The sequence below is a fragment of the Columba livia genome, chromosome 4 (genome assembly GCF_036013475.1).
Source record: "Columba livia isolate bColLiv1 breed racing homer chromosome 4, bColLiv1.pat.W.v2, whole genome shotgun sequence".
Lineage (NCBI taxonomy): Eukaryota > Metazoa > Chordata > Aves > Columbiformes > Columbidae > Columba > Columba livia.
Window position 1 is genome coordinate 67,738,072 of NC_088605.1, and position 18,109 is coordinate 67,756,180.

Genomic DNA, 18,109 nt, shown 5'->3' on the forward strand with positions numbered 1-18,109 from the left:
ATGACTTGGGAACAGGGTAAACGGCATGTTAATTAAATCTGAAATGATATTAAATTTGAAGCTGTTGTGTCAATAGAGATATAGCAGTGAAGGATCTAGAAAGATAAAGAAATATTGGCAGGAAAAGGAATGAGATTTGTCCAGCCAAGAAAAAAAGATAATAATGTCTAGAAAAATAACATATAATTCTCATAGATAAAAAAATACGCAAACATATGTTACAGTAATGTTGAAAAGCTTGTCATTGGAAACGACCAAAAAGACAGAAAGCAGGAGGTAGATGTTGCATGAAATGCCTTACTTCTAAACCCATACGACAATACATATTTGCATGAAAAAGCTTTTTTTGAGAATCTGAATAAAGGCAGGTGTTATGAGGACCTTAAGGCAGGAATGCAGATAGACAGAGAACGTGCAACGCAGCTCCAAGAAAGCCAAGTACTGGTAGGTAATTTCTATTTTTTCTTTTCAAGTGCTTGACCATATACACACAGTAGGCTCCTTCAGACACGGCCACCCTTTTACCTGGAGGTGAATCTTCAAGGAAACAGACACTACCTGAGAATTTTAACAAATGTGGTATCAAGCCAAAATGACTCACTGATGGTGCAGCAAGTTTGGGCCTTTTTGACTGTTGGAAGAGAAACAGGGTCCCAAATAGATTAGTTGAGCATTTATTTCCTGTCATGGCAACACTTCTACTTTTTCCATCATGCCTTAATAATGAAAAGGAGGGTGAAAATAGAATTGCAGATCGTTCAACAATCTTCTTCTGCAACAAGTACTGAAGTTTGTTTTTATGTTTCCATGCAAGCAGAGATATAAAATCATATGAACTGCTTCCAGGATTGGATGAAACTTAGAAGTTTGCAAGACTACGAGGTTTCGGAGCATAATCAAATTGGAAGAAATGTGTTTTCTTCTGAAAGATCAGTCTTTGGAATTACCCATATAGAGCATGTGGATTTTGAGATGTGGATTAATGGAAGTATCAGGCTGTCCAGAAGGCAGTAGCTCATCCCAGAAATCTGCAATCAGATGCAATGATGACTGTCTGAGCCCAAAATGAACCCACTGCTTTCCTAAGACATAAGCTTCGAGAACAGGCCATGAGTGCTTCATAGCACAGAGGTCAAAACACATCCCAAATGGGGGATACATCTGTCTGGAAGAAAGTAAGTGAGGTTTTCCTCTTCACTATTGAAAAAACACATAAAGATAAATATCTGTGCCATTCCCACTTCTGCCACCCCAAAAAAGACATGTAAGAAAAAAATTTACCTGTGGAAATTCATTCAAATTTCTGACATTCCCAGTAACAAAAGATGCTCCCCTTCATGGGGGTTGTAAGGAACTGAGGTAAAATTTTTCCTTACTCATACTGATTTATTCATATTGATCTCAGGAACATGTAATTTCATGTATTTCCTCAAAAGCTAATGCATTTATTATATTGGTGAGGTAGAAAAAGTAAATAGTGTAATTTTTACAAAGTAGATAGTTTCATATATAATAAAAATACTACAGATGAAGCATGAGAGTCACTTTAAAGCTTACTGATCATTTTACTGTAATATTGCTGACAGCTGACAAGAGATTGTTTAAGTCCCTGCTCTTCCACTACACGAGTTACTTCGTGTCTAAAAGTCACCATAGTGGGAGAGGAGCAAGAGAGACAGTTTGGAGATGAGAACAGCTTAGAAACAGCCTCAGTTCTTCAGCTTCAGACAGGCCATTTAATGATGGCCGTGGCCGAAAAAAAACCCAACGAACAGCTTTATTTCCTGTAGTGTTGGGGAACGAGCATATCTTTTGGTTCATGAGGGAGTTCATGGTGATAGGTCCTCTTTTCTTCTGTAGGACTGCATGGCAGCAATGAGTTGTAGGCAGGAAATTAACTTAGAGACATGAGCTTCCTGAACTTTTAGAAATCTGTTTTGGTGGTCAGACAAGATAGGACTTTTAGTATGACTTATGAGATAATAAATTAAATAAATCAAAATTCTAAACATCTGAACCCCAAATCTGTGAAGTACTCTGAGATTTACAAATTCTTACCATGTAAGACAAGTGTGGTGTTAGTACTTTTCTAAGGGGAAAATTTACCTGTCCTTGTTGCTACTTCTACCACTGACTGTATGCCTGCTGACTTCATAACAGATAAAAATAACCTGATGAAATTTAGCAAGGGAAAGTGTAGAGTCCTGCATCTGGGCAGGAACAACCCCAGGTTCCACTATAGGTTGGGAAATTACATATTAGAGAGCAGTGTAGAGGAAAGGGACCTGGGGGTCCTGGTGGACAACAGGATGACCATGAGCCAGCACTGTGCCCTTGTGGCCAGGAAGGCCAATGGCATCCTGGGGTGTATTAGAAGGGGGGTGGCTAGTAGATCGAGAGAGGTTCTCCTTCCCCTCTACTCCACCCTGGTGAGACCACATCTGGAATATTGTGTCCAGTTCTGGGCCCCTCAGTTCAAGAAGGACAGGGAACTGCTGGAGAGGGTCCAGCGTAGGGCAACGAAGATGATTAAGGGAGTGGAGCATCTCCCTTATGAAGAAAGGCTGAGGGAGCAGGGGCTCTTTAGCTTGGAGAAGAGGAGACTAAGGGGGGACCTCATTAATGTTTATAAATATATAAAGGGTGAGTGCCATGAGGATGGAGCCAGGCTCTTCTCGGTGGCCAACAATTATAGGACAAGGGGTAATGGGATCAAGCTGGAGCACAAGAGGTTCCGCTTAAATTTGAGAAAAAACTTCTCAGTGAGGGTGACAGACACTGGAACAGGCTGCCCAGGGAGGTTGTGGAGTCTCCTTCTCTGGAGACATTCAAAACCCGCCTGGACATGTTCCTGTGCGACCTCACCTAGGCGTTCCTGCTCCAGCAGGGGGATTGGACTAGATGATCGTTTGAGGTCCCTTCCAATCCCAAACATACTGTGATACTGTGATAAATACTTCAGTTTAGTCACATATGTAGAGACCCCACAGTTTATATAGCTTTAAAAATTATAGATAGCCCTGGATACTGGGAGATAGAGCTCATTTGGAGTGATAAGGCTCTCATTCTTTTAGATAAGGCTATTCTTCTAAGCTGAGCTGATTTTAGATCTGCCTTATGTAAGTGTTTTATGCTTCAGCAGTTGCTTGAACTTGCTAATAACTTTGGATACGCCCTACTGTATACTGTTGCTTTTGTAATGCAAGTGAATCCCTAGTACTTTTGCAGAAAAAACACAAGGCCACCAAGGCTGGTTCTTTGCTCTCACTAAGGGACACAGAATCTGGCAAAAATCTGTATGATTATACATATTGAATATTCATGGATCACTTTTGCAGAAAAGCTAATGAAAACATAATGTAGAGAATTTCACATGCATATAATGATATTACAATATTGTGTATTTCAAGAAGCCTGCGAGGCTAGCCCAAAAGAGAGTATTTGGAGAGTAACACCTACTAGATGCATCAGAGCTTCCCTGGCACACTCTGGGAGAACAGAAGGTGCAGACTCCAGCCAACTTGTCTCAGCTAAATGAATCCGGGATAAACAGAAGGTTCAGATTGCAGCCAGCCTCTCGCAACTAAAGTAATCTTTAAACATGGGGTTGGGAATAGTGCCAGACAGGCTGCTAATGTCAGAAAAATCCATTCCAGAAATAAATCTACCAAGGAGATACTGATCATGTGATATTGTCTGCCTGGGTTCTGTATACAAGATGATGTTCAACACTTAGGATTTTAAGCTTTTGAGGCCTGATCTTAAACAAGGCCAAAAGGATGCTAATGATTTGAATTTTATACGCCAACAGAAGTTTGCAGGGAAATCCAGTTTTCAGATTGCTTATGTGCCACCTGTACTGAAACTGTGGGTCCATAAACACACACTGTTTGAGGCTCAAAGACACACAGAGAAACCGGTCTTAACACAAAGAATACCTTGATGATTCAGGATGATAGATACCAAACGTAGATGGTTAGGAACACCAACATACCAAACTCTTTCAGTGCATTAATGAGTCCCAGTAGAGGCTCCGATACATGGATGCACTGTTATTGGCAGCAATGTGTGACAAAATTCCAAAAACACAGTATGCGAAAGAAACCTAGTGCTTTGACAGTTACAGAAAAGTCACGTTAGGCAAATCATGAATTCACCTAAAAACCTGGTGATGCCTGAGATAGCAAACACATCAATGTACACAAAGGCTTATCTGTATTGGTAACTAAACCAAATCAGATATAGCGCTCTGGTCTTGAAGCCAAAAAGCACAGGATGACTTGGATTTATGTTGCTAAATTCTCTCACCCACAAAAAGAAATTGATTGTGTCCACACTCCCCAATGGTAATAGTTCTTGTTATCTTTCTAACTGTGCTCTGGAACTGCTTGGCAAGAAGCTTTTTGCTATGGGTCCAAACTGTGCCAGGAATGTGTTAAAAATTAAGCAGTGTGCACAGAAGTGGGCCAGCGTGTGAGCTCTTGCACTCATACAGGTGTATTTACTACAACAATCATAGCGTAAGGAGGTTGACACAGTGGGAGATTACTGCACGGAAGAACCAAGAATTGGGTGAAGACACTGATCTACTTAAATATTAAGGTGTTATAAAACCAGTAGATCACATCCGTTTCCGTGTGGTAACCCTCATTTCAGAAGGAAAAAGGTTTTTTTACACCTCAAAGTGTTCAGACACCAAACTTCTTTTCAAGCCATGCAGGGAGGGCAACATCCCAGCTGACATCCCCTGATGCTAGCTGTTATTTGCTATCGCTCAGAACAGACAAATACTACTGAGCAGCTTCCCATTGTTTTCCTTCAATTTTTCTTTTAGGAACCCTGGTGGACCACCTGATACTAATATGACGACAAAGTACTCCATGCCTGGTTCTCTTTTCCTCAGCTGACAAAAAGCCAGACACAAAGTGATGAAAGCATGAACAAATGAAAAAACAGCTGTAAGTTAAAGACAGTTCAGGGTACAAGAGAGTTCAAGGAACAGCAGAACTGCTGCCCTTGAGCTTCCAGGTTATTCTTCTGATTCGTTTTGCAGAAGAAGCTCCCAGCTGTAAGGTGCTAAGATATGACACCCCTAGCAATGTCAACCAACTCCTTAGAATATGGCTGTGAATAATCACAATCAATGTCTTAAAACATATTCTAATATTTCTAGGATACACCTGAGGATCAGTATTCAGGAGTTAAGACTTTTACAAAGGTAATCTTTTAGGATATTATATATATAAAAGATTAGGATGTCAAGATACGGTCTTATTTACCTGATATGGTGGGAAGTAAGTTAGCCATCTTTCAATATGGGTGGCGTACCATCCAGGTGTGAGGCATCTCTTTTGGAGAGCTCTGAGCTCAGATGGGGCTCGGGGCCCAGCTGTGATCACCTGATAGAAGCTGAATTTTAAAGCTGCAGGATCTTCATGTGATCGCTGATGCTGTAAAAGAAGTGACATTGCTGGAACTTGGCAGAGCATAAAAGTTGGGAAAATAAAACCAAACTGGTTGGTGTTACTGACCTGGCCTTACTGACCTTGCTATGAGTGATTATTTACAGTATGAGTTACTTAAGAAGTCCTCATCTGTATTAATTTATTGAAAATGCTGGAATAAACATTGCATGTATCCATAAATATTCTTTGTATCAAAACAAATCAGAAGATACACTGATACTAGCAATAACGAAATGGAATGTATAAATGCTTGTTTTCAATAAACTGACTGGTAGGTTTTGTACAAATGAACCCAGCACAATAAACAGAAATACTTAGAAGCTCCATTTCTAGTAGCTTCATATTTCCATTTTCCAAATTACACAAGGTAAATTTGCAGAAAGACAAATTTGAGCACTGGTATTTATGAGGATCATTGGAAAATTCAGGTCAGAAGGGATCTCAGCAGGTTTTTAGTGAAACCTCTTGTCCAAAGTAGTGTAAGCTGTGGGATCAGACTCAGGGCTGTGATCACTTCTCACCATAAAATGACACAAAAGATGTCACAGAAGTTCTAAGAACATTTCTCTCTTTGGAATTTTATTTTTCTTAAAATATCTTTATTTTGTCAAATCCCATTGAAATCTGTGGACCAGGAGAACAAAAATTTCTTAACCTACCTTGTATCTTGAGCATGAAAAGTAGATAACTGTGTCTATAAACTAATTTTTTTATGTGCTGATTACATAAATTAATCAACTAAGCAAGCACATTTACATGCTTATATTGCAGGCAGACTTTTGCAAATGTGGTTTCTGACATTTAACCTTTGAAAGATTTTCAGGTTTACACTGACAGATACCTCATCCCACGGGTGACCATTTATGGTGCACTGACCGACCAATAAAAGCTTGTATTATCCAAACCCTTTATATGCATATATACTGAAAGGATATACAGAGAAGATTCAAGGTGGAAACCTTCCTTTGTGCCTGTTTACTTCAAACTGCATACCTGGTACCAGGAATATGCCCGATCGGATGGGTCGATGAGGATGGTGATGATCTTGGCCTTGGGGATGAGGGAAGCAGCTCGTTTAGGGGCTTCCTCAGAATGGAAGTAGTTGGCACTTTTCTCAAAGAGGAAGTCAGTGGTGACGTTGGAAGGAGTGGGGAAGAAATCCATGTACCTAGGAAAGCAACATCATTCTCAGTTACTTAAAAGTCACAGAAAGGTTGACAAATCTGTTAAGTATATTTTATTCTAGAATAATCAATTAAAATGACAGCCTAATTGCCAAATAAAAGCAAACAGAAGTTTACATTACACTTTTGATCACATTTTACTTGGTACTTGCTTTCTTCTTCACACTACATGTAACTAGACATTGCAGCTATTTTTTGGTAACTGGATGAAAATGTTATGATATTCACGTATCTTCTTAAAATTAGTGAATTCTCACTTTTCAGTCAGAACAAACTCCTGTCAGAGTCAAAAGTAGAAAATGAGTTTTCCAAATTTGGCCTTTGGCTGACATCACAGTGCAATACCATAAAAAAAATATATATATTCAGTATCAGAATTGGTTTTACAGAAAAGAGAAGAGAGCTTGTTTATGTGGGGAAGATGCACTGAATTCATTCAAGGTCTTCACAGTAGCAGCTGGTAAATTACCTTGCATGAGGGAGACCTAAATGACGCCGTGTGAAGGGCTGACAGATGGGCAGGTCCCTGCATCATGTGCTCAAAGTTGCATTCAAAAATTCTGCTACAACACTGCACAGCTATCGCTGCTGTCACATGCAGAGTGCATGTAAAAAAGCTGACCTAGGAGGACAACCACACGGGGCACAATGAAAGACTGTCACTGCCTTGCTAGTTTATTAAGTGTTTGTATTTGCTAAGTGCTAATGCAAATATCTCAGAATATGATACTGTTTCATTGAACAAAAAATGGACTCTATTTTCAAAAAATATTAGGGCTGATTTGATGAAAATGATCAAGGTATAACGATTTCCGCTCCTGAATAAAACTATTGGAAACTAATGACCCAGCCTGACTGTGTGACCTCAGAATGTTTTACCAAAACATCATTGGCGAAGTCCAACTCTGAAAGAAGCAATAGGCACTAAAGGGAGGTCTGTTCTGGATCATGTATGGTGTCATTAGGCTGTTGTACTCAAGTCCTGGTAGCAGACTGAGTAAAATACAAAGCAATAGGGACTACGTACTGTCTTATAAGGAAACACTTAACATTAAATATGGTACTACAGTGAATTTTGGGAAATAAGTTAATTGATACTTTAGATAACACGGCAAATTTGGAGAAAGTAGAAGCTGATGTGGTGTCAGTGAAAAATGGTAAAAGAGGTCAGACCAGGTGGGATATCAAAAGGTTATAAAGCTTACACTCATAGTCATTTTTGCCTAACAGAGACTATAGAACTGTTGCTCAGTACCTCGTTCAGGAGACAATTATTAAACTCCTGCCACAGATATCTATATCTCGTTCAAGATGGCAATATTGAAGTTACTGAGGTCCTAACAGCTGCAAGAACCCTTTCCTGTCTCTGTAGTCAGCCTTGGTCTAACTGTAAGCTTCGACAAAGACTAAGTCAGAATCAACTCTGGGAAAAAGCTATACTGCTATAACCACAAAAGAAATTGAACTCTAGCCTTGAAAGAATCCTAGCCAATTAAGCGACTAATAAGCAGAGACTTTGTATCTAATTAACACTGGGTAAGCTCGTTACCTGCCAGCATTAAAACGCCCCCTCAGACTGAGGAGATTTGTCTGGCAGACAGAATGCAAATCTAGGAGTTAAACAATTACACCAAGAGGCAGTTCTGAGTATCCAAGACCTGGCAGGGGCAAGTGGGGCATGTAGCACAGAGGTACAAATAGCCGAACGGGGACTGTAGAGTGAGAACATGACAAAAGGATGTGCCTGGTCTATACAGGTTGACCACTGACAGTCTCACACAGCAGTGCTGTGTTAAGATGAAGGTAATTTAGCACGTCTAGCAGACAGATTGTATTTGCATGCTAGGGAAGTGGGTACAGCAGAAGGAGTGAGAGAAGCAGCAAAGTGGTCTTCTAGCAACATGAAAATATTGATTTTGTGGAAGAACTGTCTCCCTGTACTTAAGCTGTCTCCGTCGATGTGGCTCCGGTATGAGTCGCTTGCATGTCATCTTCTGTCGCAACAGCAACGTGTCAGCTTTCTAATTTCCAGTCATTCAGACAGCTTCTCTCTATTGGTAATAACTATCTGACTCACCACTCTTTGTAATAAGAAGCTGCTACAACAATTATAACTCTGTAAAAACTAAGTGACTTAAAAAGAAATTGGATCTGACGTATCTGCACTAGGGCCTTATAACAGCGTTCGCTCTGTTAATTTTGTGGATGAATACAAAGTCAAAGGCAATAAAGCTGTTTCCCCTTAAACTCGGAAAAAAAAGAAAAAAAAAAAAAGAGACAAGACAAAATATCAATAATCTTTTACTGGTGCTCCCCAGCCACTACAGCTTCTTACTGCTTTTCATCTTGTAGTGTTTTATACTGCAGCACTTTCTGAAAGCAGGGGAGATCAAGAATGCCCTTCTGGGTGCAGATACGTCTGGTGATTCCCCAGCAGCCATAGTGGATGCAGTGACAGGGACACATACTCTTTTTTAGTACCACTTACCCTACAGAGACACTAATGTTCTCCTGATTACTTGATCTTTGAAAAACATTTTGAGAGGCTTTCTCTGTCCCGCATTTACCTGATTGCCACTTCTGAATCCTATTTAAAGGAAAAATGCCTCTCTCTGATATTACCTTCTGTTTAGAAATAAGGTTTCCAACAGGAACATAATTTTTGCCTCCTTATATCCAACTAACAACCATTACTGTCCCAACTTCAAAGGCACGTGTAAAGAGAAATACAGATTTTGCTACTCTTTTTGCATCTATTAATATATGGATTTTAGAAGAGTGCCTCACAAAAGTTAGTGCATTTATGACATTCTGTAGATAAGATCATTATTCACTTGCATAGGAGGACACCAAAGGTTATTTTTTTATCTCACTCTCTATATAAACAGTTAATGCTACCAACAATAATGTAATTTTTGTATTGTTCACAACATATAAACTTATATTTATACTAATAACCCATCTTACCAATCAATCCCCCTGTGGTAGTTATTTCTATTAAAGAACTGTACCTCCTCAAAGGTTTTTGGGCTGGGGGAGTTACTAATGATCGAAGGATGCATGATCAGGAACAAATATAAGGCTGTGGTACCTGTAAATAGGAAAAAAATTCAAGATTAAAAAAAATGCACACGGACACATTTTTTTGGTCATACCCGCAGATGGACTAAACCAGCTTTATTCCATCCCATTTCAGTGAGCAGATGCTGATCTATGTCACCTCAGAATCTCTACAGTCTGTGCTTTTAAATTGACGACATTTACAGAACTGTAAACAGTTAACACAGAAACTGGAGTGCCAATGCTGTAATCTGGTTTTCACACTTTTAAAAACTGTGTTTTAAAAATAATTATTGTTTTTTTTGTGAGATTGTCGCAAAAAATAATTTACAAGACCTGCACTCAGCAGCTATTGGGGATTGGTGAAGATGAAAGGAAGCACAAATGCAATTTTCTGACTGCAGTGAAGAAAATTAACCATTCGGTTAATTTATAAACTACCGCAACCTTGCAATTTAAACTGTCCATAAGGAACTTCTTGATTTGAAGTAAATGCTGTGAAATAACAGATTTCTATAAATGAGACACTTGCAAGACAGACGAGAACTTGCAGTTATGAATCTACACCATTTGAAAAATGGCTGCCTTTTCCTCCTCCGGCTTTGAAAAGATCTTGTCCATCTTGTTGATCTGTTTATAAGTGTTATTCATTTTGATATAAAGCAAAAAAAGAAAGGTCCAACACACACCCAAACCCTGCATTTTCAAAATGTGAACTGTCTGCTGCTGTAACCGACATTATTAAACTACCTTTGGGTGATGTCTGAAAAGAAAAAAAAATGCTATTAGATGATCAAGATGTTAAAATACAATAAACTCTCACCAGTTTTCTGGGGTCCCACAACCAAGAATTTTGGCAATCGATCACAGGTTTTTTCTTTAGACCAGATATCTCTGTGCCGTTTGTCATCACAGGGATTCTAAAATGGAGAGCAACCTGATAAGGTTCTTAAACAATGTTTACACAAATTACCAATTTTTCACCAAGGTACAACTATTCTTACCAGAAGATACTATATTCCCTTATGACAGAAAACCACATAACGTATTAAATAAGTATTTCAGTGATTCAGAAAGGTATTTGCAATGTAACCAGAAAACAAACTGTATCTGTTAAGTGGTTTTGCTGTTGTTGTTTGGTTGGTTCTGTTGATTTCTTCTTGAGAACAGTCACTTTTAGACAAGTATGTTGATGAAATGTGGTTTTCATTCTAACTCATTCCTACATATCCAGTTGCCCCAGCTACCAAACAGACCTTGGGACAAGATCATTTCTCCTATGAAATGTCATTATGTTCAGCAGAATTATGCCAGAGGCAAATTTGATCCTACATACTTGAGATGTGGGGATCATCAAAATCAATTGATCAATTACACACAAATTAAGAAGATTCAAAATTGCTAATGAGTTTTCTAAGTACTGACTTTTTCTTTTACGTTACTGTAACAGCTACTACCCTATACATGCTGTAGTTATTAAACTAAAATAGTGAATTAATTATAATAAGGGTTTCTGTTCACAAATAGATATTCTGATCTTCTGATTCAAATCAGTACATAATACCAAATCCTAGGGTTTTTTTATGTGCAGCTTTACAACTACAGCAGTTTATATTTTTTTTTAGAAATACTACTTGGAAACAATTTTGGACACTGCTCTTTGGTGGTACTGCACTGAAATGAAAGGAATTACCTATCTTCTAGGCTAAAAAAAATGTACCTGTATTCCGATTAATGTAGATTATAAACAAAAGACAGCACGTTAGTGTCTGTTACTTACAAATCTCCTTGCTAAGTAATTCTTATTTTTCAAGTCATTTGCCTACAGGGTAATTTCCATTTTTTATATTCATGCTCTCTTGAAATTATGCAAATTTCTTGACATTTTTCCCCCTAGTTCAATGTTTTATTCAGTAACAGCGTGAATTTTAAGCTGTATATTTAAGTCCAAATTTGCAATCTCATACTCAGATTCTAAGTTGGCAATTCACTATCATATGCTAGAAAAGATTTGAGTACGCAAGCATAAATACATTTTTAAATTTGATTTAGTAAAGATTGCTCCTTAGAATATTTCTACCAAGTCATCTCAGAAGGATGATATTTGCGATACATATTATCGGTGTCAGGACACATGTATCCACCCCGCTGAATTGGGTGACCTGGCTCTGAGTGTGTGCAAACCCCCATGCCAGCATCTGCTGTAGCGTCTCTGTAGTGCCCGTGCTCTTACTGCTGAGTGATGGGCTGAACACGTGTCCGCTGTGGGGTCAGCACAGGCTGCAGCCTTAGCAGCACTTCACATCCCTGAGATTTTCACTTTGAGAGTGGGATAATCAGGCAGCAGAGTTGATAACATCAATGTGTTAAGTGCAGGTGAACTTCTTGCTTGGGCAGTTCTCAGCCTTTTGTGAGTAACTTTCTAATCTATCTAATCTATTTCTACTTGGCCAGTGAGTTTTAGCAGTAAGGTAGTCATGGTTTTAATACTCTTTACTCTTTTTGGATGCCCTCTTTTCCTTACACACTTGGAAAGAAGTTAATTTCTTTAATAGCCAATTGCTAAAATATGCATGTAGATCTCTATGTCAAATGCTTTGTTCTTGTCAGTTCCAAAACAAGAAGAGAATTAATACAACATGCCTTTCCTGTATTTCCTACATTTCTAAGAGCAAGTAAAGTAACAGATAAAATGCATTAACAATAATTTTAATGACATATATTATTACATATGAATTTAATGACCTTTCTATGGAGCTTTAAGTGATAGGGAAAACAATCACTTATGCTGAAGCTTCTGTAAGATGTCTTGTGGAACCAAGCATTACATCTAAAAATATGACTGCTTTTTGCTACAATAAACTGAAATACAAACTTCAGCAAAACCACCATCAAGACAATTTTTTTTCTGATCTCTTCATCAGCAAAGCTGCCTACCTGCCAGAGAGGGTCCTTTTGCTCAGGGAATAGTTCAAAATACTTGTGAGCCAGCTGAACTGGAGGAAGAGTTTGCAGCTTCAGGTTTGTCCAGGTATGAACAAAGTTGGCCAGGTTCACAAAGGTGTACAACCCCAGGCGGTCGTTTCCATAATTAGACAAATGTGTCATGAAGATGCTGATCTTTAAAAAACAAAATGAAGCAAGCAGACGTTGACTCTTCCTGTCACTAGATGGCAGTATAACCACAGATAACATAAATTTAATCTGCATTTTGCTGTTCTTTCGAGCTGCAAGACTTCGATCGCATCCACACAGATCTAACTATCCTTGCTCTTCGTTGAATTACATCCTCCTTCTCAAGTCAGCTCAACACAATCAATGCAGAAAATTGTGGAACAGGTACTATGAGCTCTGGGTGAACTAGGATATGCAATCCTGCCCTGGAGTTGTACAGTATTTACACAATCTTTACGTAAATTCACTTAATGGAGAATACAGGAAAAACAATAAATGTGATATTAAAAATGTGAATTCTGTTTTCATGGAAAAGTGAAGAAGTCAGAGACCAAAAAGACAGCTGACCTCTACTGCTGTGATTTAAATCTTGTTGCTCCTACTGTAAGGCTTATAGGATAAGTAACTCTACAAAACTATTCTTCAGGTACTGGGTGGCTAATGAAATCATATGCAGAAACAAACAAACAAAAAATCTGAAACCTGATTGAGTACTTTCAAATAATTGTGCATAAAATACTCCAAAATAATAATTTTAAAAGCTCAATATTCCAGCAGTTTTAAAGCTATTTGTATTTTGCTCTTCTAACACCTTACTGTGAAAATGCAACTTGGATAAATCCTCCCTGCTACACCGCCTTGGTCCAAATGCCCTCCCACAGCCCCGGTGGAAGCCACGTTTGCTGTGGAGGTTTCTTACAGGAACACGTTTGGATGCACATAAACCACGCTGGAGAGGGGAGCAGGAACACACAGACTGCAGGGATGGGCTCCCAGGGACTGAGCAAGGGCTGAAAACTGAAACCTCTGCTTTGCAAAATGGTCCATTTTCAAAGTCATTTTTCGCTGATGAAACAGTCTGTTCTTACGCTAAAATCTCCAAAGCTTTGCTTCTCTAATAGTGACTTTTAAAAGTTTGTTGTCGTTGTTGTGTTTGTTTGTTATTTTTTTAATAGAACTCTTCCAAGATAAAATCTCCAAGCTAATTTCCATGAAAATATTAGAAGAATGACTCTTTTTATAAATAAATCCACTAATGCCATGAATTGGCAATTTCTATTTCAAGTAAAATTTGATGTAAGCCACTTTAAACAGAAAAAACTTAACATGACCATAACTCTGAAATCAGTTCAGGAACTGAAGTTTTGAAAAGGAATTCCAGCCTTCAGTTTTAAAAAGGAAAAAGACTAGAATGAAACATTGGAATCTACAGCTGTATCCTTGTGTTTCAGAGTATTTAAAGTACCGGCATCCTTTGATATAAAACATTCAAAGCTATTAAGCTTCTGTCTTTGAACATCTAACTGTGACCCTACAGAGTAGTTGCAGTGAATGAAAACAGTACATTGCAGAACATGTTTTACTAATACTGTCATTTGGCAACACCTCTCCGCTTATATATGAAAAGCTGAGGGCTTCAATTTGACTCAAGTAAAATTAGAAGATATACACTGATAAATCATTAGGATATAATATTTTTTGTTAATCTCACTCCTATTTGAAAAGAAAGCCAACAACACAACTCCCTTTTAGGCAACCAATAAAAAGCACTTTACCTAATGTATAACCTTTTCAAGTTTCCTTTTTCATTTCGGTTCTCAAAGCAGAAACAGTCCAGCCATGGACTACCTGTTTCTCAAAGAAGATACAATCAGAGTGTTTCCATCAAAAAGGTTAACTTGTTTTCTTGACAGGCTCTTTCTTTCCTACATGTGGGTTGACCTCTGACATTCATAATGTCAGTTTGCCTCCTGGCAGCTCCGTACCTGCCAACAACTACAGCACTACACTGGAAGAAAAAGTAAGAGAACTTGAAAAGATTGCTAGTTGGGGAAAAATACATACTATTCTTTCCCTGGAGGGACTATCACTGTAATTTTAAGAATGTTACAGTGAAGGCTGGAAAATTGATCAGACATATCATCATAAATAATGTCCAGCATAGGAAACAGTGTCAGTGAAGGGGAAATATATAGAGACCTTAGATCCTGCTTTACAGTTAGTTTTTTAATTTCAAATACTTTATGGTTAATTATTTACAACAAAAAGGAAGATGATAAAATGCTGGTTTAAAACATAAATAACTACATCTTGTAAAGAATACATAGTGTAACCAAATACAGGATCTAATATACAACTTTACATTGTAGATAAGGTCTCCTTTACTCCTATATGGCATCAAAAATATTACAGACTAGCTGAGACTACCTTTCAGGAAAATCTCAACAGAAGTTTTTCCCTTCCTGTAGATACTGTACAAACAAATTCATAGTAAAATCCCTACTGCTACCTGTGTAAAATTAGCAAATTACAAATCTGTGCTTCACAGAACAATGAAGTATTGCTGATCCAGGGCCTTCACTTGATCTGAACTGAGAAATACTTAACTCTTGTGTTCAGCTGCAAAAGGTCTTTCCAGGCTAAGGCTGTCTAACTAACAGGATGCTGCGATGGCTGTATTTACATTTCTCTGAGTGAACTTGGACCACGTTGCACCCAAGGAATCCCGATAAGAGGTGACTCATAGTCTGTGATGCCAACCTGCCAGGCACCCTGTCCTACTCCAGGGGTGCTCACAGGGGTCTGTCAACAACAGCCATGCAGCTGCAGCTCTGGAAGAGAAGTGTAAGCCGCTCCTTCCGATTCCCCAGCCAAAAGGAGAAAACTATATCCAAGTGCCATTTTGAGGGTTTTCCCCCTGGCACTGGCCCAGCTGCAGGAGACAGTGTGTTCCTACCTCCCTCTCTGCATGCCCACCAATTTGTGCACAAGGACGAAAACTCCAGTCGTTCCGCTTCCATTTGTAGGTGCACAGTCTCACACCAAGACAAAGCATAATTATTACTTTTTGCCTTCTGTATTGAGTTTTGACGCTTTGTTTTGTTCTGTCATCCCACGTTCTGCTTCGTTCAAACAAGTTCTGACTAATGAGAATGATTACTCTTCCTGTGCCAGCTAACAGCATGCTGTGCTATTAGAGATTTATTCTCTTAAAACCACAGATCGGGACATATAAAAGGAATCCTTTGTGGGCATCTCAGAAGACTAGGTCTAGTAAATAACACTATTTGTTCAATAATCTTGCACCTCTGGGAAATGCTGTAAAGTATAAATAGAGCTTCATGTATTTCTTTATTCCTTCTTCAAAAAGGAAGCAGCTGTGAAAGGATTTATATGTACTCTAACAAGCATTTTAGCCTCCCTTTAGTTAAAAAGAGCTGATTTGATTTTATTATTTCCAGCCCTCTTATAAAATCTTTTAATGCATCTCAGCATTTTGTTCATCTCACTGCAAGAAAGATCACCCTTTTTAGCTGTTCCTCATAAACAAACTATCATCTTCATTGCACTTCAGTGCACACTCTCCACAGGATTTAATATCTTTCACAAGGGGACTGAAGTGGAATGCAGACGATTTTTAAAATGATGGTTTGGGACTAAATCTTGCCTCTAGGCAGCAGCTCCTTTCTTGCTTCTACCCATCTTCAGATCAGAGTAGCAAAGGTGCTTTACGCTGCCTTCTCACAAAGCCTTGTAGGCAGCCGCATAATCTGCTCCTTTCAGCTTCTTCTCAGCATTTCTGTACTCCTCCTCCTCCAGAATAAAAGGGCAAAGGGCTATTTCTGATTTGCTCTCACTGATTACATTTGGGATTCTGACTAGTACTGCAGAGATGTAGGGAAATGAGGACAAGCACTCAGAAGAGACAGCTTTTCTTTGTTGAATGCTCGTTCTCTGCTGCATATTTCCTTACTACAACATTTCCCAATTAGAGGCAGTAGCTTCTAGGTCAACAAATTAGAGCTGAGACCAAGATTGAGTTGCTGCTATTAAATCACATGTATCAGGAAAATACGAACCAGCATGATCTAATTTATGTACCAAGAACTGAGAAAACAGTAGATGTTTGACAAACAATTTACACAAAATGAAAAAAAATGCAACAAGTTACCCAGTTTCTAGAGATGGATGTTATTTTAGCAGGCTGAATATTTTAAAAAATATTGATCACTACAAAATCAACATTATTAGGATGCTGCACCTATTAAAATCATGCAACAAGGACACTACCAACTAAGCTTCTACAGTCTTAATAACAGTTGTTTTACTGACAAAAACAAGGTGCCTGCCTCCCAAAGGAATGACATTACCCGTTAATTCCCAAGTGTGAGAAGCCCCTCTTATTGCTGCTAGTTTGCACGATGTTTGTGTTCCTGGCTTCTTCACCCTAGAGTCAAGGGGTCTGTAGTTTTGGTAATACAGGTATAAGAGGAACCATTCAAGAATAGTGGGAAAGATTCTTTTACGTGGTTTTGTTGTTGCTTCTTACCAAGGTCCCTGTGAAGGTCTGGAAGGGGGAATTAAAAACCTTCTCTGAATTGGGACAGAAATGACTTGTTAGTGAGCAAGACCAGCTTCTCTGATGGAAAGCAACAGAGGGCAACTCTTTGTGCTGGGTAATCTGCAAATATTCTGACTCCTTTCCACGTACCCTGGTAAGCAAAATGTACTTTGCTTCATATTCAAACTCCATTTTACACAAACATTTTGCAGATGAAAAGGCTGTGCTTACACCCCACTTTTATGCTTCATACTCTTTTCTGTTTACACCTCCCTCATGGTGTACCACATCAGGAGGACTTTTCAATTTGGTTTCAATTACAGTAATCAAGAAAGAAAAGCAGCAATGTCTACAGTAGAGTAAAACAAATTAGGCATAAAAGCCTCTTAGAAGAGTAAAATGCCTGTAGAACAGCAGTCCACCAAGCCACTGGTCTCTGAATTTCCTGATTGCACACACCTATCAGTAAAAATATTTTGACCATGCATCCCCAATGCCTGTATATTTATGTATAAACTATATATTTCTAATACTGAAGTTCCAATATTTTCTTCCCACACCCAAATCCATCATCTTGCACACCCCGTGGGGTGCACATACCTCACATTGGAGACCCCTGTATTAAGCTGTCAGGATCTGACTACGACTCAAGAGAAGCCTCCCTTGGCAGAGGTCAGCTGTACGCTCTTTGGCAACCACCAGAGAATCAGAGGGAGGACTGAGACTTGCAGTGACACCGGCGTTGTTAAACAGATTCATTATTATTTTGGCATTTTAAATCTGGTACTAGAAGAGCTGGTACAAGAAAAAATTGGCAATAACCATTTCTTACGGAGCAGACACATCTTTTTTGTTTTTACCATCCAACTTGAATAAATTCATAC

The 18,109-nt window shown here is 38.7% G+C and overlaps 1 protein-coding gene across 5 annotated transcripts in view; it reads right to left on the bottom strand.

The window, feature by feature from the left end:
* Positions 1-18,109, bottom strand: part of LOC102089076 (bifunctional heparan sulfate N-deacetylase/N-sulfotransferase 3) — a 299,272-nt gene that overhangs the window by 9,150 nt on the left and 272,013 nt on the right. For all 5 annotated transcript variants that reach the window (XR_010472552.1, XR_010472551.1, XM_021298612.2 and 2 more), the window contains 5 exons: positions 12,647-12,829; positions 10,533-10,629; positions 9,617-9,740; positions 6,459-6,633; positions 5,280-5,450 (listed from right to left, as the gene is read on the bottom strand). Coding sequence is in view for 3 of the 5 variants with exons in the window: in XM_021298612.2 (XP_021154287.2) it covers positions 5,280-5,450; positions 6,459-6,633; positions 9,617-9,740; positions 10,533-10,629; positions 12,647-12,829 (750 nt within the window). In the remaining 2 variants the exon portion in view is untranslated. The remainder of the gene's footprint in view (positions 1-5,279; positions 5,451-6,458; positions 6,634-9,616; positions 9,741-10,532; positions 10,630-12,646; positions 12,830-18,109) is intronic.